Here is a 23,155-nt window from a genome sequence, read left to right as displayed (position 1 = left end):
TGGGGGTTTGCTAGGGGGTCTTCCTGCAAGGACGGCCTGAGAACACCATCCCTTCGTCCCCAAGGAACCACTAAGGGCTGAGCACACCAGTGTTGGTAAGCATGCCCTGCACTGGGGGGTGCAGAAGCAGAGAACAAGACACCGGAAGGTATGTTGTGGCAAGCAGCCCTTTGCTCCCCCAATCCCAACCCCTGGAAACAGCATACAAAGTCCGCTTTCCTGGTGGTTGGGAGGAAATACAGGTCCCTGGTGCAACCCAGCAAATGGGAATCTCTAGGAGTCTACCCTGATTGGGTTCAGCCTAAGGTGGAGGATGATTCCGGAACGATTGACAACCCTGGGGCTTCCTAGGGACATGTAGGGAATGAGGCCATGGCATAAGGCTGCACTTCACTTTTCCTATGTTAGGGCTCAGAAATAGTGCCTTTTGGATATCCACAAATATTTTATCTTCTTTTGTAAGGTCAATTTAGGGAGCTCTGTGAATATCTGATAACATGTATAGTTCATAAGTAATTTTAGAAGAATTCTGTCTGGGCAGATACTAAAATATTAATGGTTGTTGATTCTGGATAGTGGGATACATTTTTTTTATTGCATGAAGTGAAATGCGTAATAATAAATGTAAATTACATACATTCTGTCAAATGGGAAAACCAGCAACACCAGCCCAGTCAAGACACAAGTCATCACCTCTTGGTGTTAAGTCCCCTTCCAGTCAGTATCCATCCCTCTGGCAATCAATGCTCTGATGTCTATCATCAGAGATTAGATTTGCTTGTTCTTGAATTCCGTGTAAATGAAACCATACACTTTTTTGTGACCCGCGTCTTTCACCTACCATATACTTCTGTTATTTATCTTTATTATTATGTGTATTAATAATTTGCTCTTTTTTAAAAGATTTTATTTATTTATTTGACAGACAGAGATCACAAGTAGGCAGAGAGGCAGGCAGAGTTGGGGGAGGCAGGGTCCCCGCTGAGCAGAGAGCCAGATGCGAGGCTCCATCCCAGGACCCTGAGATCATGACCTGAGCCGAAGGCAGAGACTTTAACCCACTGAGCTGCCCAGATGCCCCAATATTTTGCTTTTTTTATTGGTTGTATTTTTGGGGGAGGGGTGACTTTACCACAATTTGCATATCTATTTACATGTTGATGGACACTTGGGTTGTTTCTAGATTTGGGCTATTAGGAATAGATCTGCCAGAAGCAGCATTCTGGTACAAGACTTTGGTGTGGACATACACTTTTATTTCTCTTAGGTAAATAGTCATGGGATTGCTGGGTTTGATGGTAAATGCTCATTTCACTTTATAAAGAGTGTCACACTGTTTTCCCACATAGTGACACCCTTTAGCCTTCTCATATGAAATGTGAGTTCCAGTTGCTTTACTCGTTTGCACTGGGAAAAAAAAAGCAGAATGTGGGGAAGGGAAGTCAATATGGTTGTTCAAAGGAGTTGGGGTCAGTATTGCAGTCAGCTGGGAGTATCACATAGGACACATAGGGCTCCAGAGACAATGAGGATAAGATATCAGGGAATTCCTGGAAACTTTCTCGTAACAGCTGACAATGTAAACATTTATTAAGAGGAGGTACTGTGGTTCCAGTGAGACACAGACGCTGCAGGAAGGGGGAGAAAGAGCTGGGGGTTGCAAGGAGACTGGGTTAGAAAAGCTTTGTAATTGCAGCAGGCAGATTGGTTACTGATCTTCAGGCCACTACAAGAATACTAGTGTTAAAAAAAAACAAAGTCAGCCAAGTGAATTGGAAGATCGAGTTGGCTTTATTAAGCAATTCATGAATGATGCAACACCCCATCCAGCAAGTAGAGAGATGCTCCAAGGAGTTGTGCAAAATGTAAAGTTGTTACAGAAGGAAGCATGGGGCAAGGAAGTTGCCAGGAAAAGAAAGCAAGGCAGTATCTGCTCAGGACACCTTTTTTAAAAAATAATTTTAATTTCAGTGTAGTTAACATGGTGTTGTATTCGTTTCAGGTGCACAATATAGTGATTCAACAATTCTATCCATTTCTCAGTGCTCATCAAGATAGGTGGACTCCTAATCCCTCCACCTATTTCCCCTCCCCACTACCAGCCACCTCCCTTACAGTAACTATTTGTTCTCTATAGTTAAGAGTCAGTTTCTTGGGGCCCCCAGGTGGCTCAGTGGGTTAAGCATCTGCCTTCAGCTCAGGTTGTGATCCCAGGGTCCCTGGATGGAGTCCTGTGTATGGGGCTCCCTGCTCAGCGGGGAGCCTGCTTCTCCCTCTGCCTGCCACTCCTCCTGCTTGTGTTCTCTATCTCTGACAAATAAATAAAATCTTTAAAAATAAAGTGGAGACTTTTTTTTAAAAAAGAGTCTATTTCTTGCTTTGTCTTTCTCTCTCTCTCTCTCTTTTCCCCCTTTGCTCATCCATTTTGTTTCTCAAATTCCACATTGAGTGAGGTCATATGGTATTTGCCTTTCTCTGACTGGCTTATTTGGCTTAGCATCATACTCTCTAGATCTGTCCCTGTTGTTGCAAATGGCAAGATTTTATTCTGTTTTATGGCTGGGTGATAATGCATTGTATACATACCACATCTTCTTTACCCATTCATCTACCGATGGCTACTTGGGCTGCTTCCATGGTTTTGCTATTGTAAATAATGCTGCGATACTCATGGGGAGCATGTATCTCCTCGAATTAATGTCAGTGTTCTGCACAGCAAAGGAAACAACCAACATAACTAAAAGGTAACCTATTGAATGAAAGAAGATATTTGCAAATGACATACCTGATAAAGGGTTTAGTATCCAAAATATATAAAGAGCTCATACAACTCAACACCAAAAAACCAAATAATCTAATTAAAACATGGGCAGAAGACAGGACACTTTCTTTGGAAGTCAAGGGAAGGCAGGGTTTTTATCATGCAGATGACCTCCCTTTTGGGGACCAGGACATTTTCAGAGACTGTTAATGGGCACTTTCCTGGGAGACACTGAAGCTTTAGTTAAGTCTTGGTTTGCTATTCAAGGATAAATGACTCCATTTTGGTCCTGTTTCTCTTTTTTAACACTAATATGGCTTTCTGTAGGAGGTGGGAAGTTCCTCAAAGCTGGAAAGAAAAGTAGACAGTGAGTGAGTTTGAAGGAGCCTATTGGATTCCCAGGGAAGTATATAGAGGAGTATTACCCTCAAAGAGAGATCAGAGAAACTAGGGTGTGAGCCTATTCCCTGGACCCATTCCACCGAGCAATGCCCTATTGTAGAAAAAAGAAGGAAAGGAAGAATGACTGATGTTGAGACAAATAAGAAGGGATCCTGGGCTTTAAAAACCTGTAGGAAGATTGGCATCCCAGAAGGACCTGGCTATTGGCTGGCAAAGAGGCTCAGATTACCAGCTCTTCCCTAAGAACCCCAGAATATTAAGCTGGGGGATACTCCCTCACTCCCTGACCTGCCATGGCTACCAGGTTTCTCGGTTTTGTGGCCTTTTGTCTCTTAGGAGCAGGTAAGTCCAGGAAACAGAAGGAAACTCCTGACATGGGCCTTTCAATTCCAGGTCCTGAACATTCCTTCATCTGACACATCTCAAAAACATATAGAGAATTTCCCCTTGACTCTGAAGTGGACCAGCACCAACCAGAGCTCTCTGTCCTTCTCTGCCACAAGACTGCATGCCCATAGCCGCTCAGCTCAGAAAGCGCAGGTGGCCCCTTGCTCATGAGGTCCCTGCCCCAACCAGAAGGAAGCCCAGGATCCCTTTCTGGTCCCTTCTCACCCACCAGCTGCGAATTTGAAACAAGCCCCTTGTTGAATTTCAGTTGGCGCTCTTTACCTCTTGTGGAACCACTCCCCAGGTGAGCTGTGAGATTATCAGGAGTTAGCGCATACCCTGTGCTCACTTCCTAAAGACTTATCTCCCGGGCATGATCTGACTCACCTGATCCTTACTTAACAGCCTCTAGTGATGCCAAGGCTAGAGAATGTTGTTTTTCTAATGTCCCATCTGTGTGAGGAAAGACTGTCTTGTCTTCAAGTAGAGTGGTTCCTCAATGAGTACATTTTATAGATGAAGACTACCTGCCAAAAATTTGGAGACCGACGTTGACTTGAGACTGGAGATTAGAAAAGCAGTGCTTTTAAAATAGCAGCAACAGTAAATTTCCATTCATTTAAAAAATTCAAGAACATCATACCCAGTAGCATGAATAACACTGAAGGGAAGAACAGAACAGAGAAAAGCAAGTGTTGAGGAGGTGGTAAAGATATGGGACCCCTTTTGCACTATTGATGGAAATATAAGATAGTATGACCACTGTGGATAGTACAGCAGGTAGGGGGTGGTTCCTGGGCTGGGGTGAGGAAGGGGTGGGAGTTAGTGTTTAGTGGATATAGAGTTTCAGATGGGGAAGATGAAGAGTTCTAGAGAAGGATGGCAGTGATGGCAACTCCAGAATGTGAATGTAGTTAATGCCATTGCACCGTAGACTTGAAAATGGTGTTTTATGTTATACACATTTAATCATAACAATAAAAGTAGAGTGTAAATGAAAACTTAGAAAAGTCTATCTTTGAATAAAGATGAGTTCCACTCAAGAAATAAGGATTAAGGGGTGCCTGGGTGGTTCAGTGGGTTAAGCCTCTGCCTTCCACTCAGGCTGAGGTGATGATCTCAGGGTCCTTGGATCAAGCCCCGCATCAGCTCTCTGCTCAGCAGGGAAGCCTCTGCCTGCCTCTCTGCCTACTTGTAATCTCTCTCTCTGTCAAGTAAGTAAATAAAATCTTAAAAAAAAAAAAGAAAGAAGAATTAGTTAACCATAATTTTGAATGGAGGAAAACCAGGATTTTAGTGTCTTAATAGCTTCCACCCCACTTCTTAGGAAGGAGAATATTGTTGATGGGAATATTTTAATGTAACTGCTGGAGACAGAAGGAAAAATGGCAATGGCATTGTTCTATATAATGCAGGCAGAAGAACTTGAGACCCTGGAAAGTCTGGGAAGGGGCCATCATGATTAAGGATGGGAGAGAAAGAGTAGAGATCTGCCTTCTGTACCGTATGACTCCTTTGTAGGATATCCCAAATCTTCAGGAAATTCTACTAAACTCTCCAATTATTGATGCGGAAGATTTGGTTGAAGGAATAAAAAAAGGATTCATGGCCAGGTGAGGTGGCAAGGTTAGAGAAGACTAGAAGAAAACAATTGTCCTTGGGGGTGGTCAGAAATCTCAGGAAGGGCTTCGGATTTCCACAATTTTGAAAACTCTAAGAAATTCCACCTAGTTTTTGCAGAAGAGACAATTTCCCAGATCTTATCTGGATTATAAATTTATTAGCTAAAGTCTTGCCTTTATGAAAATAAGGGGGGGAGCTCCTGAGAAAAAGTCAGTATTTTAGGAAACTAATAACTAATTATATAAGCTCCTACTAGACAAAAATTCTTAGCATTTATATGAGGCGTTGGCTTCTTTTATCTTATCTCATTTACCTTATCTTCAGGTGACATGAACATTCTTCCCCATAATAAAAGTTGGAAATGTCAATGCAAAATATGTTAGGTATGTTACTGTTAAGATCTTCAGTAAGTTGGTCCCATGCATTCTTACGTGCTAGACATCTTCTACCTTCTTGTTTATATAGCAGATTGTCATTATTTGTCATTCTTGTTTTAAATTTTTGGTTCATAAGGTTTAATAACTCACATTCTGGGGATATATATTGTCCATTGGGTTATCTTTCCTTTGGAATCCAGTCCCCAAAGGCTTTAGTCCTTCTAGAATATTCTCTTGTTTTTTTTGGTTAGTCTCTAGTATTCATATTTTCTCCTTGCCTCATAAGGTTCCTCTGGGGAAAAAGACAGGAAATATTGCTATTTTGCAATGCTAGTAGTACCCAGAAGCCAGTTTTTATAATATCAGCTGGGCTCCTCTTGTCTGAAATAGAATGGCTGTTTATTATTGGGTCTCAGGCACCTCTAAAACAATCTTACATATTTGTAAGATTTATATTTATATTTATAATTAAAAACTGATTGGCAATCCAGAAATTCTATCTAACTGAATTTTTAAAAAATGCCAGGCATCCCTTAAAGCATAGAAATATCCTTTCTTAGTGTAACATATGCTGATAGTGTGTATTTCTATGTGTTTGTGTAGAAGTTTCTCCTTATCTATCATCAGAAACCCCATAAGACACATCAGTTGCTGTTATAAAAGGTTTTAATGAGTTACATATGTACAAAATTCATAAAAAGTATTCAGTTAAAGAACACGGCCATCTGGGCTTGAGATAATTTTATCTGATTTATATCCATGGAGATTTGCTCTGGGTGGAATTTTCCTCCTCTGGGTTGCATCTTCAATGGGGGTCACTGATCATAGCTCATTGGCAGTGGTATTTGATGCGGTTGTTTGCCTTCAGATTTAGAAAGTCAAGAAGTAGATGATATTAGAATATCTATATTCATTCTATGAAATTGCACTATTTGGAATTTAATAACACTTAAGTCAAATGTAAATATTTAAAGAAATTTACACTGAAAGTAAATGAAGTCAGAAGTAGCAACTGGGTGGGAAGTTGATGGGTTTAGGCATTAAAATCCTTCTCCGATTCTGTTTTCCCAAACTCCTCTGTTTATTTATTTATTTTTTTACCTGGCATTAATCCAGACTAGCTTCTCCTTCCTAGCATTCTGCAGAGAGCATTAGAATATTTTATTTCCCACATGGACATTGAAGAAAGTTTAGAGAAGTTTAATCATATACACACATGCCCTCCTATGTGGGGAACGGGCATTCTATTATCAGTGAACAGAGGCAAAAAGAAGGTTTCTAAAAGAGTAAGGTTAGAAGAGAAAGAAACAAATTCTTTAGGGGCGCCTGGCTGGCTCAGTCGGTGGAGCAAGAGACTCTTGATCTTGGGGTTGTGGGTTCCAGCCCCGCCGTGCAGGGAGAGATTACTTAAAAATAAAATCTTAAAAAAAAAAAAAAAAGAAATTCTCTAGCAGGAGGGTAACAGTCCATATTATTTTCCTTATTGGGGTGAGCTGATTAGCAGGCACCCTGCAAACAGGCCTGTCTGGACGGTCTGCCCTGAGCAAGCCGTCTGGGGTCATCAGAGCGAAAACAAGTTCAGTTAATTATTAGTCATCCAAAATGCCTTGGGAGTCCATCTGCAGTAAGAAAGACAGGCTGTCTCTCTCTCTCTCTGTAATCTCTGCCACAGTTCCTCCTTAAGCAATGCAACCTGACCTAGGCTAAGTTGACTCAATTTTTTCCAAAGCAAAACATTTCCTCCAGTCACCTTTATTTTTATTACCATGTAGCTTGGGCTATCTTTTGTCTTTTGTTTGTTTGTTTGTTTGTTTGTTTGGTCTGCCGGGGCTGGGAGTGGGGAAAGAAAAAAAAAATAGTGCAACAGGCAAACAGTGAAAGAGTCCCTCATTTAAACACACCCCAGGATTCTGGCATCAGGGCAAAGGCAAAATCTTGATTATTCCCCGATGGGCCACAGGGGGGCACTGTGGAACTGCAGAGCTCCCAAAGAGGCTGGGACAGAGCAAGGGGCAGATCCAGTCAGCTACCTGGGACCTGGAGGGTTAAGAACAACCTTGTTTGGTGCTTTTATCCACTTACAGGCTTGATGCTGTAAACATTAATTTGTGGTGGTGCTGTCCCATCAGGGTGCCAGAACTTGAGCTCTGCAGTGATTAGGGAGTGTCTCTGAGCTTTGCAAGGGGAAATGAGGGAAGAGCTGGGAGGGGGCAGACAGCTTGTCCTGGGCAGGGAGAAGTAAAGGAACACCTGCCTCAAAGGAAAAGCAAAGGCGCTGTGGGAAAGGGCATGTAGCCTAAACCCAGCTAGTCTAGACCATCCCACCCCACCTGGATCAGGCTAGCCAGGAGGCTGGCAAGGATGGCCAGGTTCATGGGAACCAGGAAAGACAGTGACATCAGAGCAGTGGCATTATTACCTAAACTCCAGAAAAGGGATGCCCGAATCTTCAGCTCTCGGAGGACCAGAATTCTGAGTGGGAAGAAACCTGTCCAGTTCTGCCGCACCTGCCATGGGCTGCAGGCTCCTCTGCTGTGTGGACCTTTGTCTCCTGGGAGCAAGTGTGTCCTTGAAACAGGGGGGGCATCTCTGTTCTAAGCTTGACAGCACCTGAGTTTGTGGCATCGTCGGGCTCCCTCTCGTGTTCTTTCCCCAGCCCCTGTATCCTTCCCTCCCAGTCCCAATGGATTCTGGAATCAGCCAAACACCAAGACACCTGATCAAAGCAGGAGGGGAGCAAGTGACACTTCCCCTATCTCTGGGCAGCCCAGTGTACGTTGAGTCCAACAGGACCTGGGTCAGGGCCCCCAGCTCTTGGCGTATCAGGATGAATTAGAGCAAAAGACACTTCCTGGGGATTAATTCTCAATGCGGCAGTTGAGTGACTGTCATTCTGAGCTGCATGTGAATTTCTCAGAGGCTGGGACGTGGCCACGTATCTCTGTGCCAACACCTGGTGCAGCCAGGGTCACCAGCGTTCTGTGCACAAACCTCCCGGTCCCAGCGTGGAGCAAGGTCAGAGCTGACGGATCCGCGAGAACTAGGGACTCAGTGGAAAGGGGAATGGTTTGGGGCCCTGCAAGGGTGGCCTCTGGCTCTTCAGCCACGCAGGGCGGGGACAACAGGACAACAAGCTCTGTTCAGAGGGCGGTTCTGCATCCAGTGGGTCACACCAAAGTTGCCGTCCCTGCCTGGCACCGGCTGCTGCAAGCTTAAACGCACGACTTACGGGTTCACAGCTGACACCCTTTTTTCAGAAGGGAGAGTTCATCCGGGGCTCAAAATTGTTTGATAAATTGGTAGCTAGAAGGTAGAATCACAGAGCTGTGTTTTATATAATACATGGACAAAATTTTGAGATTTTAGGAAAGTCTAGAAGAGAAAATATGATTAAAGATGGTTGAGAACATAGAGCTATAAACTTATTAAAAACTATGGGATTTGTCCTGTAATCTCTTTTCTCATTCTGCTCCAAGTCTTCAATACTCAGAAAATACAAAGCGAGGCCTCACGGCGGCCGCATCGTCCCATGCAGGTCCTGGCAAGGACAGGCTCACGGCTGAGAACGTGGAGCTGATTCTGACCTCTCCCTTCTGGACTTCTCATCCCAGGCTTGCCTCCCCTGAACACAAATAGGCAAAGGCTCTCCAGTTTCCCCCAAGAGCAGTTCTGCTTCCCCAGAATAGCTTCTTACGCATCATGGCCCAGATGCTATCAGCTTCTGAGTGTGGCTTCATGTTGGTCTTCTGGATTTGCATCACACTCTGTGACCTAATCGCTCTTCTCAACATGGCCCCAGACACCAGAGCCATTCAAATCCTCTACATCTGCTCTGGCTCTTCTCACGGTCTAGAAGGCGCTTCCCTGCTGCCTGAACATGGCCAGATACCAGTCATCTCGCAGGGACTGGCTCAGACAGTGCTTCTCGCCCAGACATCCCACGGCGCAGTTCTACTGGTCTGCTCAGCGTGCTCTAACAATGTGCCACACACTGGGCGGCTCAAACAATAGACATTTATTTTCTCACAGGTCTGGAGGTTGGCAAGTCCAAGATCGAGGACCCATGGGGTTAGTTTCTGGGGAGTGCTCTATTCCTGGCTCATGGGCAATCGCCTTCTCGCTGTGTGCTTGCATGAGGACTGAGAAAGAGCTCTCTGGTGTTTCTGCTTCTCAAAGGACATCAGTTCTCTTGGCTTAGGGTCCCACTCTTGTTACCTCATTTAACCCAACTTCCTCCCTAAAGACCCCGTCTCCAGATACACTCACACTGGGGGTTACAATCACATTCAGCAGATGAATTTGGGGGAGGGGGACACGATCAGTTCATAACAACAATATTGCTCTCTTTACTTTCATAGGAAAAGCCAAAACACTTGATACTCGTTGACACTTGCGAAATGAATGAATTAATGGCCACTTATGAGAGCCATGAAATATCACCAACTGTTTTCCTTTACAGAGATCTCTTCCCTGGAATGTAATAGGCAATCCTGATTCTCCCTCCAACTTCTGCAGTACTCTGAACAATTTTGTGTTCATAGCCAGGATGGATGACCAGCACTGCAAAGTAGCCTAATTGAACCTAGAGCTGAAATACGCTGATGTTCTTTTGGAATGGAGAAAATTGTGTTAGGGTCGCCTGTATCTGGTATCATGAGCCTGTCAAGAATTTTCCTTCACCAGCCACCACTCCGTCTTCAGAAACATCTCGTGCTTCTGGGAAATGAATCTGAAAAACAGATAAAGAAAAACTGCTGTGCTTGGTTATAAAATCTTGACATCCTTGCAAATTAAACGGTAATTGTGTCCATGGGTGTGTGTGTGTGTGTGTGTGTGTGTGTGTGTGTGTGTGTGTGTGCCTATGCATGTGTGTGCATGTGAGTGTGGGTTTTTTGGGGGAGATGAACAAAATGGAAATAGCTTCTCCCCAGGTGGAATGTATTAAGAGGCATCCGGTCATAGCGTAGGACATAGGTACTTCTGGGTAATGATCGTAAATGTCACACTGTATCTACCTTGTATCTACCTGTATCTACCTTGTATCTACTGTATCTACCTTGACTAGAGCTAACAGGGTTTATTTACAGGTTTATATGTTCAAAAATAAATGCCAAAATAGAGAGACCCTCTTTATAAAATGCACTATTTAAAATTTGGTGATTATTAATTTATCTACACAATCTGGAAGTACCTGGATTGGATTAACCTGGAGGGGGGATGGGACGTAGTGTTTCCAGGCTGGATCCACATGAATTCATCAGAGCGCTCGTGTTTGTGGCTCATAGCATTCTGACTTGTCTCTGTCACTATCGCATACCAGTTACAACGGTGTAGCAATTATTTCCTTCGTAATCAGAATGTTCAGACCATCTTTCGCCTCCACAGGCTAAGGGTAGATCTGAAGATTACCTCTAAATCAGCCGGGCTGGGAAAGTAGAAGAAAGGGTGTGGTGAGAGGTGGTTACAGCAGTGGGAGGTGGGGGGGATTTCTGTCCTTGATTTAGACAGAAGGTATCCACCCGTGAGACAGGGAGCCATCAGCCACATGGAGGAACTGTGCCCCCACAGCCAGCCAAGGTGCCCCGGGAGGGTTTGAGAGAGTGGCCCAGGAGAGGACAGGTTAAGGGAACTCTTGACTACCTCCATCAGGTGGTTTGAAGTTCTTTTTTTTTTTTTTTTAAGATTTTATTTATTTATTTGACAGAGATCACAAGTAAGGCAGAGAGGCAGGCAGAGAGGCAGGGGAGGCAGGGTACCTGCTGAGCAGAGAGCCCGATGTGGGGCTCGATCCCAGGACCCTGGGATCATGACCTGAGCCAAAAGCAGAGGCTTTAACCCACTGAGCCACACCCAGTGTCCCTGGTTTGAGATTCTTGAGCGAGTCCTGGGACACATGGGGCTAACACAGGCTCCTCACTGCCCAAGCAGAGGAGACGTGCCTTGAACCTCAGAATGCACCAAGGAGGTAGTCCCTGCTCCTGGATGGGAAGTGGAAAGCGAAGGGGTTGGAGCCCCACGGCCTGGGGAATTAGTGTCAGGCCGGGGCAGGTGAAGGGAAATCAAGTGTGTTGGGGGCATAATAGGACATGATCACCTCATACCCACCCCTTGTGGAGGCACTGGGTGGGACAAGCAATGCGCCTAGAGTAGCTGATCCTGAGTCCTACTGAAGTGCCCTTTGGTATCAGACCAGAAGGCGACCGGCAGTGAGAATAACACCAGAGCAACAATGTCACAGCGGTGACATCATGGGCAGACACTCCTATCAGGGAAATGGAAAGTTCAGAACTCTAGGCTGCTCACTCCAGGAGACCCATCCCTGGCTGGGGTGCTTTCTTGGTTTCCCGATGCGCCATGGGCTCTAGGCTTCTCTGCTGTGTGGCGCTTTGTCTCCTGGGAGCAGGTGAGTTCTAGGCACAGTGTGCACGCCTCCAATGTGTTTTGCCAGCCTGTGATACAGGCTTGCTGATCATGGCTGCAGCAGAAGGCCTCCCTCTATGCTCTGTGCTCAGCTTCTTTCTGTCTCCTTCCCAACAGGCCCAGTGGCTTCTGGGGTCACCCAAACTCCAAGACACCTGATCAAAACAAGAGGACAGAAAGTGACACTGAGATGTTCCCCTGTCTCTGGACATCTATCTGTGTACTGGTACCAACAGGTTCTGGGCCAGGGCCCCCGGTTTCTCATTCAGTATTACAACATGGAAGAGAGAGACAAAGGAGACATCCCGGAACGGTTCTCAGCTCAACAGTTCAGGAACTACAGCTCCCAGCTGGACCTGGACTTGCTGGAGTTGGAAGACTCAGCCCTGTATCTCTGTGCCAGCAGTGAACACAGCCCTGCGTGATCAGCAGCCTACTGTACAAAAATCCTCCCCCCAACCCCCAGGTCAGGAAGTGATGGCAAGGGTGGCGGTGCCAGCCACAGTGGCCCGGGCCCTGGGAAAGCAGACGGGCCTCTCCCCAACGCTCATTCTGCTGCTTATGTGTGTGGCACGTCTTAGAGCTCACAGAAATCATGCAAGATACGTATCATGTTACCTGTTTACATATATGAGGGGAAGTAGCTTTCCTGGGTCTTCTATTTCAGAACTGGCAGAGCGAGGAACAGTTCTGTTCCTTGACACCTGGGCTCCTTGCCCCCTTATGGAATCGTTCCCTCCCCGGGCTTCCCTTCCCAGGTCCAGGTGAGCAGGGTGGGAAAGATCACCCACCACAGGTGATGATCCTAACCTTCCCTCTGACAACTTCAAGGAATGTGACTTCAAGGCGAAGAATAGCCATTGATCCTTCCCTGTAACAACAACAACAAAATAAAAATAACAAAAAGAGAGAGAGAAAGGGGCAGTGTTCTGCAGGGCATGGACCTAGGTCATGTCATGTCTCCGGCAGAGGCTGTGTGAGTTGGGAGGTTTCTAGATGTGCTCGTCCAGCTGCACAGCAGAAGGAATGGGATGTGTACAAGGAAAAGCTTGGTGTTCCCATACACTCTGCAATCTACCATGAGGGAAAGGACCATCAAAGCTCATTATTTATTCCTTCCTTTCTTTCACTCCACAGTTTGAGGTCCCCTACTTTGTGTAAAGTACTATATCACTTAAAATAGAAAATGCAGCTTAGTATGTTCTTTTTAGTTTAGTATGTTTCTTGCCTTTGAGAGTTTTAAGGTCTGCAGTATAAATGCATAATATTTATCTTAAATATATGGTGATTTCTATTGGGTCCCCCTGTCCCATGAGAGCAAGTGACTCACAAAACTCCAAGGGCCCAATATACGCATGCCCAGACACAGTTCAGCTCTGCAGCAGGTGGAGACTCCCAAAAGAAAATAGCATTGTCATGTATCGACAATTTACTACATGCCAAATAAAAGTCCTTTATTTGCAAAATTTCCATGAATTATCAGAAGAAGAAAAAAAGCCTAAGAGACAAATGCAATTTCTGTTCTCATTTGAAAGATGAGGGGAGTTGTGCTTAAGTTAAAGAAGTTGAGCAAATCAAAGAGCTGGTCAGAGGCAGAAGTGGGGCTCAAACCCCGTCTGATGGATTCTTGAGTGATGTGCTGTGTTTACAGCTCTATGCTGTCATGCATATTCATAGAGACACCTGCCCTCAAAGCCAGAACTTTCCTCCATGTCCTTTTCAGCCTGGCTGGCTCTGATGAAATCATTGACAGAGATCAGTTCCCCAGGATAAAGGGGTGTGGAGAAAGACATCTGACTAGGAGCTCTATATACACTCAGCTCTAGGTTCCAGCTCCAGCACAACCTGCTAGTCAAGACCCGAGGCCAGTTTCTTGACATGATGGTCGGAGAATTTTCACGGATAAAATGAGAGTAGTAATATCTATCAGTATTACTCAGAGTACTCCAGAGAAACAGAGCAGAATACACACACACACACACACACACACACACACACACACGTATGTGTATAATTTAGGTATTCTAGAGAATCAGCTCATATAGTTGTAGAGGCTGATAAGTCCAACATCTGTAAGTTGGGCCGGTGGTGCTAGAGACCCAGGGAGAGCAGAGATTCAAATTCAGAGGTTAAGCAGGAAGAGCTGATTCTCCAGTTTGAAGGCCATCAGCTGGACAATTCTCTCTTACCTGGGGCAGAATACATCTTTTTGTTCTATTCAGGTCTTCAACTGATTGGATGCGGCTCACCTACATTATGGATGGCAATCTGGTTTACTCTGTTGATTAAAAGGTTATTCTCACCTAATGTTAAAATCTACCTATTTACAAAAGAAACAAAATCTTGCCATTTGCAACGATGTGGATGGAACTAGAGGGTATTGTGGTAAGCGAAATAAGTCAATCAGAGAAAGACAATTATCATATGATCTCACTCATATGAGGAATTTGAGAGGCAGGGCGGGAGAGTCATGGGGGGTAGGGAGGAAAAAAAGGAAACAAGATGGGACTGGAGAGGGAGACAAACCATAAGAAACTATTAATCTCAGGAAAGAAACTGAGGGCTGCTAAGGGGTGGAGGTAGGGATAGGGTGGTTTGGTTATCGACATTGGGGAGGATATGTGCTGTGGTGAGTGCTATGAAATGTGTAAGACTGATGATTCACAGACCTGAACCCCTGGGGCAAATAATATATTATATGTAAATTTAAAAAAAAAAAGAAAGAAACAGAGCTCTGGGCTCTTGCTTTCAGAGGCACTGTGGTCAGATGATCAAGTCTCCTCAATTTAAAAAAAAAAAAAAAGATTGAATTAACAAGTGAGGGACTACATAAAAGCTGGGATGGACCGAAACAGACCCACATTTTTTTTTTTTATCATGGACCATCTTCTCCATATCTTTCCATTTATTCTACGTATATGGGTTTATAAATATGTTTTTCAAATTATTAAATCAGAAAATTATTCCCACCAACATCCCACCAAAAAAAATCTACCTGTTTAAAAATTAATCATATCTCTCAGGAGCACCCAGAACAGTGTTTAGCCACGTATCTGTGTACCCTACGGCCCAGTCAGGTTAACACGTAAAACTAGCTATCGTACCAACTTCCAGGGCTACATAAACATTTAATAAGCATAAAATACCTACCAAGCACATAGTAAGAATCTGGATATCTTGATTCCTTTTGCTAATCTCTCTGACAGCTTTTTCCACTGTTTCTTTTGTACAAAGGTGGGTATGGACACATTTTACCTAGAACTCCTATAGCTGGCACAGAAATGGAAATATTTATGCCTGATGATTCATTATGAAATTAACTAGAGCACATGACATCCCTTCTCAAACATTTTGACATCAACTTTATTGACAAATGAATTATATACAATAAGCATTACACACTTTAAATGATCAGATCAATGTTTTTTTGGCGATTTATACGTATATACCCATGTAACACCCCCCACACTAAGCTATAGAACATTTTTTATTACCCAGAAATTTCCCTCATGCCCCTTTGCAACTCCTGTCTCCAACCCTGACAAACTAATGATATGATTTCTACTGCAATAGATTATTTTTGCTCAGGCATCTTTTTAATGGATATTTAAAGTCTCTACCTAGGGGCGCCTGGGTGGCTCAGTCAGTTAGGTATCTGCTTCAGCTCAGGTTGTGCTTCTGGGGTCCTGGGATCAAGCCCCATGCTGGGATCCCTGCTTCTCCCTCTCCCTCTGCTCTCCCTCCCACCTTGTGCTCTCTCTTTCTCAAGTAAATAAATAAAATCTGAAAAAAAAAATAAGGTTCCTACCCATTAAAACAATTCCTCTTTAGTACACAGCTAAATATATTTAAGAGAGGGAGGTGCTTTTGCAAAGTTCTATGGTTAAGAAATGCTTGAAATCATGTGTGATACAGGATCCATGTTCGGGACAATTCTATCTGCAGATAGATGATTTGATAAAATGATCATCGAAAGCTCTTCCTAGCTGCTTGAAGTTATTTCTATAAAATTTATTTACTCATTTTAATTAATTTCTTCTCTCCTGAACCCATTCATTCCAATTATTTTATAATGAAGTTTTGACCAAAAGTCTTCATCTCCAAGGAAATTATGTTGTGTTCCTATCAGTTGCATACATAGCTGGGCTTCCTGTTCACACATGGCATCTTGAGGCTGAGCAGGCCACAGGCAATGGTGACATCATTGAGAGATCATTCCATCTTGGCAGAAGGGTTCCCTTTGCCTGGACCCAGTGTCGAACCCTCAGAACACGAGCCTTGACCTGGAAAAATCCCCCTTTCTCTTCCGGCCTCTCCTGCAACCATTGTCGTGCATCGTGTGTTCTTCTGTCTCTCGGACCAGAAAAGTCCCAGGCGCAGATGTGAAACCCACTCCTGGGCCTGCCAGGTCCCAATTCAAGGCTTGACATTATGGTTATAACATCAGGCTTCCCTTCGGTTCCAGTTTTAGTTTCTGTGTCCTCTCCCACCCCCCAGAGATGCGGATTCACTGAGTCCCCAGATGTGTGATTGTGCTAGAATGAAACCAGCACGGCAGAAGACACAGAATCATGCCCAGCTCTGGCTACGTGATTTGCAGAGCCTGTGGTTCAACTATTATTAAGAATTTGAAGATCACAACAACAGAGCGCTGAAGACGGTATGGGGTCCTTCTAAGCGTGGGACTGTGGGCAATGGGATATAGTTTCTGAGTTTTGTTTCCTTTATTAATTAATGGAAGCTGTTCCTCACAAGAAGGTGTTCCCCATGGGATGGAAGTCTCAGCTTAAAAAACAACCAAACAAAAAAACCAGAACATTTTGCACTTACCCTGGAGGCTATCATCTCTCTACCGTCCCTCACACATCTGAATGCCTTTGTGCCTGTGTGTCATCTGCGCCTATGAGCGGACCTCATCTTCCACAGAGAAACGTCAGTCCCAGGCTGGAGGTGTTTCTGCTTGCCACTGTCTCACCCCAAACACGGGAAGTAAGAGCCCTACTGAGCACAAAGGTGCTCTGGTTACATTTGGCAGGTGTCCCGTTAGTGAACTGATAAGAAACAGAGCCAAACAGCTCCTCAAGAGTTGATGAGCCTGACCCTGAGGTTTAGAAACCAGATACCAGGAGAATTGTAGCTGGAAGGACGTTAACGGGATGGTGGTCAACGAAGCGAAGAGGAAACAGATACTTAAAGGAGTATCTGGGACACATGAGTCATAAAAGGTATCAGGAAGCCCTAAGGAATTTTCCTCAATTCAAAACTACAGAGATAGGCTTTACATGCATACGTGAAACCAGTGCACTGATGAGAGATTAGGCCACAGGAATAGAATGTACATAAGGTTACATATTGTTTCACAAAAAGATGAAGATTGACTTGTAAGACCTGTGTCAATTCAGACAAGTCCTTTCTTCCCATCCTGGGCTCTTGTACTCTGATGTTTCTCTTTGACCCTCTGCAGAAGGGGTGTGGCCCCTTCGACGGTTGGCTCTGGGGCCCAGGCAGGAAGAGTGACATCTCAGAATGACTCCCTGGAGAGCCCCCTCCCAGGCTCAGCAGCCCACAGACCCAGAAGACCCCTCCATCAGCCCTGCCCCTGCCATGAGCGTCAGCCGCCTGTGCTGTGTGGTGTTTTGTCTTCTACAGGCAGGCAAGTCCTGGGTCCCTTTCCTGGGTGAAAATTTCAAGGTCCCATCCCTAAGCCTTTCCGTTTTGTCTGTGACATCAGCTTTATCTCCTTCCCCACAGGGTCGCTGAATGCTGGCATCACTCAGACCCCCAAATTCCAGGTCCTGGGGACAGGACAGAACATGACACTGAAATGTCACCAGGATATGAACCACAACTCCATGTACTGGTATCGACAAGACCATGGACATGGGCTGAGGCTGATCCATTACTCAGTCGGTGCTGGCACCTCTACAAATGGAGAAGTCCCGGATGGATACAGTGCCTCTAGGCCAAATATAATGATCTTCCTTCTCAAGCTGCTGTCCACAACCCCCTCCCAGACATCTGTGTACTTCTGTGCCAGCAGTGTTCCCACAGCATTGCCCAGCTGCCTCCTCTCTGCACAAAAAAAAGAAGGGGGAGGTCCCATGCCCTGGGACTCAGCAGAGCCCTCTGCACACTCCCAGGAGCCCAGAAGCCCTGGAAACTGCAGTGGTCTGTGCATACAGGGTGAACCTCAGTGTGTGCTGAGACCCAACTCCAGGGCACTCTCAGCCTGGCCTGGACCTGCCCAGCTGTCAGGTGGCTATGTCTCCACCTCTGTTCTCTCTGTGCTCAGCAGCTGCCTCTCTAGCTGGGAAGGTGTTTGTATAAACAATACAATGTATTATGAACAATATAGTGTTAAATCAGATACATCGAGACCCTCTTGTCCCTCCCTGGCACCTCAGCAGCATCCCTCTCTAATGCCCTGGTATAGACTCTGCTCCTGCCAGCCTTTCCCATCGGGTCAGTCCCCCTACAAGGCCCTGCCAGGTCTGTCGTCTCCCCACCTCTGGGCCTATATTGCACAGCTCTCTGGCCCTCTCTGTTCTCACCACACTGCTTGGCTCTCATCTCTGCCACATCCCTTCCCATCTCAGAGAACTCCAACTCTATTTCCTTGCACTGGGCATAGACTCTTCCTTTTTGTGATGGCTGACTCCCACTCATGCTCATGTTCAAGGTCCCTGTGAGTGGCCGGCCACTTCTGGGCACACCTGTTTCCCAGATGAATGGTGGACATAGTTAGCATGTCTCTCTGTTCTAGATCTTCTGGGTCCTGACTGCAGACTTTTCTTGCAATCAGTTTTTAAGTGCTGGTATCACAGAGACCACATTTTCTGATAACAATACATTGAAGACGAAAATAAAAAACAAAAAGTAGCCTTTATTAAAAAAAAAAAAGCCAAACAACTCATATTTAGAAGTTTAAAAACATAATCCTAAATAAATCCTGAGATTTTACCAGAAATCTAAATAGGAATTTTTAATGTTTAGAAATAAGAGATACTCAGAATACGAAGGTTGTACTTAGAGGAAAATTTATAGATGCAAAGGACTTAAGAGTTCCAAAAGTAATCATGTAAATATCAAGTTGAGGACATAGGACAAGAACAGAATAACTTAACCCAAACGTAGAAGAAGCAAAATCCTAAAGATAAAGAACAAAAATAGGTGAAACAAAAAACAAAATACATTCATGAAACTCAACAATGACAGCCACTGCTTTGGAAATGAGCACTGTAAGCAGGACTGATGAGAAAAGAAGGACGATAAAAATAACATTAAACATCAAAAAAAAAGATAGCTAAAAATAGAACAGAGCTCAAACTGTGAAAGAACACTATGAAAATCGTCATTAAATTAGAAAGAAATGAGGATGTATGAAATAATAATGTAACCTAATCAATAGCTAATGCCTACCCATCTCCCGAAACACCAGGCATGGATACTTTTATAGTCCAATTTTACAAATTGGTCAAATAATGGATAATTTCAATTTTGTACAAAATATTCTAGAGAATAGAAAAAGGGAGCTCTCCAACACATTGTGTGAGCTATGGTGAACTGGAGCAGGGTTCCATGTCCTAGGACCAGAGCCCTCGTCAGGGAAGTAGAGATACCCGGTGCTGGCGTCTCCCTACCATGGGCTCCATGATTTTATACACACTTGTTCTTTGTATCTTGGAAGCAATTCCAGGCACATGGAAAGATGTTTTATCCCTGAGTCCACTTCGCTTAGACTGTAGTCATTTCCCAAGTAGATCTGTAGGACTGTCTCCTTCACCTGCTGGCTCTACAGACGGGTCACCCAGACCCTCCAACACCCAGTCACAAGAAAGAGATGAGCAGTAACACTTGAGTGAGAATAGTGAAACCGTGAAGCAGAGCCTTTTGACAACGTTCCAACAAGTCAACCAAACGTTTTTACTGCGTGCATTTGAGTGGCCTTCCCAGTTAGGGGGTACTCGGCTGTGTTTTCTTGGGCAAGCAGTGGAGAGCCACAGTCATCCTCCCTGACCCCAGCACCTTGCTCCCACCCATCCAGTCCTCTCTGCTCTCATTCTCTCTCTGAAGGAAAGGATGCTTGTAACTCCAGTGAACCCACTGATAAAAGTGGACAGACGTTAATGGCTAGAGAACAATGAGAAGTTCTGCTCACAAAGGGAGAATTAAATTAACTATAACACAGCTTCCTAGGTTTCTTACCATGATATGATTCCATGTTATACACCAGTGTTGAAGGTCAATGAGGTTGAGTCTTCTTCCACAAATAAGCTAGAAAGAACCTAATTTGTAATATCTGGTGACTTATTATGGCATGAGGCTCTGCTGTGGGCTGGGGGGACATAACATTACACAAAGACTAGTGAACACAGGGAGAACAACAGTCTTTGACCTGCAGAATGAAGAGGAGCTGCCAGCTCAGGTAGCTTCCCAGGGCATCTCTTCATCCCTGTATCTCTCAATAAGTCAGTGCATTCAAGAGACTTCTAGGGTGAAATTGAGACCCACCCCCCCTGCCCCAGTGCCCATTCTTGCCCACAAAATGGATAATGTTGAGTGTGTGTCACTGAGAGAATGGAAGGGGTGGTGATAGAATAGTTGAGATCCTGACTTGCAGATGAGACAATGAATTCCCCTTTAGTCCCTTGTATTAAAGGTGCTGTTGACACATCTCAGTGATGATGCCCAGCAGACAGAGGTGTGATGGGTGAAGGAGAAGATAACACAGTGTGAGGCCACTGCCTCCAGACGGCACTGGAGCTGAAAAGGACAACCTATGCATTGACTTTGTTAAGAAAGGAGCTTATAAATAAATTAGTCATCCACGTATGTTATAACATAAATCATGTCCCCTGAGGTTGGGGGAATTGACAGAGGTAGTGATGTCACTGTGAGAACTGCCTTGTGCAGACAAGGGAACTCCCTCCTTCTCGGCTCATGCTCACGAAAACCTCTATTTGATGAACCACCCAGCCCAGCCCTGACTCCACCATGGACCCCAGGCTCCTCTGCTGGGTGACCCTCTGTCTCCTGGGGGAAGGTGAGTCTTCGGAACACCAAGAGGTTTCAGTGAATGCTTGTGTGTGAGTGTGAGCAATGATTACATGCCAGGAGGACAATCCATTTCTCCTGACTGTGCCCGACTTCTGTCTCCACAGGTCACGCAGGACCCGGAGTCTCCCAGTTTCCCAGGCACAGGGTCACAAAGAGGGGCCAAAATGTAACTCTCAGTTGTGATCCCATTTCTGGTCATGTTGTCCTTTATTGGTACCGACAGACCATAGGGAAAGGCCCGGAGTTTTTGGTTTACTTCCAAAACAAGGAGGCACTGGACAAATCAGGGATGACCAATGATCGGTTCTCTGCTAAGAGGTCTGAGGGGACCCGCTCCACTCTGCAGATCCAGCGTGCAGAGCAGGGGGACTCGGCTGTGTACCTCTGTGCCAGCAGTCCCACCACAGTGGGGCACCATCACCTCCTTGCTCCTCACAAACCTCAGACTCCTCTCCCCTTGCTGTAGCTGGAGCCCCTAAACTGTCTGCCCTTTGTTCTTCATTCCCTGATGGACAAGAAGTAGATTTGGACATCAGCTGTCCTTTGGCTAGGAAGAGACTCTAGATAAACTCCCGAAATGCATGTAAATGTTGGTGGATGAAACCATTCTGACTCATTGGGTTCCAGGAGTCCCAGAGCCAGAGTACAGCTACAAGCCCAGGACTGATGGTCGGGGACACAAGGGGTCTGCTACAGAACCTGAGGCTTCTTTTAGCGGACACACCTCCTTGTCTGCACAGATTTGTAGCTGAGCATGTGGAAAGTTCCTCACCACCTTCTTGGGCACATTCTTTCCTCTAAAGCCTCTTCTGTCCCTGAAACATTGGAAACCTTCAGCAACAGATTAGCAGCCTGTCTTCATGTTTGGTCTTCACTGCTTTTGTGGTGGTGGAAGGACCAGCCCCATAACAACGAGAAGACCTCAATTCCTCTGACCAGTTTGGGAGGCTCCCTGTCTCTGTTTGTTGTCATTTTTCCAGCACTGCGGGTCCTGGCAGTGAGCCCACAGCACTTGAATGGGCTTCCCCAACCTCACCTACCCTGATGCCCTGAGTGACTCTGAGATTCCTAGAGATGGTGTGTTTTCTTCGATACCCAAGCCTTCTGAGTTGAAATTATTTCCTCGAATTCTCTGATGTGAGAAGACAGGATATTTTCTTTATAATAGTGCCCCTATTCCTTTTTACTTGTTTTATTTGCTGTATTATATATTGTTATATTGTTACCTGTTATAAATATAAATAATTATGCAGTAATAACATCTTCCACTGGAGTGCGTGAAGCTGTGGATTGGGTCTATGAAATCTAAAGCCATGCTCTGGGTTCATAGGATCACAGATCATGGGTTTCTGGGTGTCCTGAGGAGATAGCCCAGGACTCCTAGACTGGGACAGAATGTCACAGACTCAGTGATGATGGAGGTGTCCTGAGCCTTGCATAGCTGGCAAGGGGGTTACGGTCACCCCAAATCTACTCAGAATTGTGGTAGCTCAGGATACCAAATATCTTTCTCCAGAGAATGAGTGTCCTTGGAAGGGGGTTTTCCTGGTCTTATTTTTCCCTCTATTTATTTGTTTATTTATTTATTTTTAGAGTGGGAGAGAGAGAATCTTAAGCAAGCTCCACTCCTAGCATGGAGCCCTAAGCAGGGCTTGATCCCAGGACCTGAGATCATGACCTGAGCCAAAATAAAGAGTCAGACGCTTAACCAACTGAGCCACCCAGGTACCCCTGGTCTTATTTTAATTGTGGTATCAGCAAAGCACTGTTTGCGCTGCTGCCCTGTGTCTGTGGGAATGAGAAGGTCTAGGGCACAGTTAGGAGTTCCTTATCCTTGGAATGGCATTCTGGGGACTTCCTCCCTGGACCTTGTCTCCAATTTTGCCACCTTTCTCCACACAACCCTGGCAGATTCAGCTTCCTTATAATACTCTCTTCACTCCCTGCTGCCTAAATGAGCAGATGTACTTTGTACAAACTATCCATTTAGTGTAGATGATCCTTTGCTTATTTTAATTCCATCCATCCTTATTTTTCCCATTAGATATTGCATCCTCCTTGATTCCATATTATCTTATAAGATGTCTTGTATTTTTCTTATATTCCGATATTACTTTTTATTGACACA

General features: G+C 44.9%; 3 gene segments (V, D, J or C); all 3 read left to right on the top strand.

The window, feature by feature from the left end:
- Positions 1-11,868: 11,868 nt before the first annotated feature.
- Positions 11,869-12,395, top strand: LOC111151891. The segment is given in 2 exon segments: positions 11,869-11,953; positions 12,088-12,395. Coding segments are annotated over 2 exon segments (357 nt in total).
- A 5,179-nt stretch (positions 12,396-17,574) lies between these two features.
- Positions 17,575-20,677, top strand: LOC111151890. The segment is given in 3 exon segments: positions 17,575-17,623; positions 17,722-18,011; positions 20,630-20,677. Coding segments are annotated over 3 exon segments (387 nt in total).
- Positions 20,678-20,964: 287 nt separating this feature from the next.
- On the top strand, positions 20,965-21,493 carry LOC111151889. The segment is given in 2 exon segments: positions 20,965-21,013; positions 21,132-21,493. Coding segments are annotated over 2 exon segments (411 nt in total).
- The last annotated feature ends 1,662 nt before the right edge of the window (positions 21,494-23,155 follow it).

Source organism: Enhydra lutris, unplaced genomic scaffold, assembly GCF_002288905.1.
Source record: "Enhydra lutris kenyoni isolate GAN:26980312 unplaced genomic scaffold, ASM228890v2 scaffoldscaffold27, whole genome shotgun sequence".
Taxonomy (NCBI): Eukaryota; Metazoa; Chordata; class Mammalia; order Carnivora; family Mustelidae; genus Enhydra; species Enhydra lutris.
The sequence above is the reverse complement of the archived record's forward strand: the minus strand, read 5'-3'. Positions and strand labels throughout refer to the sequence as shown.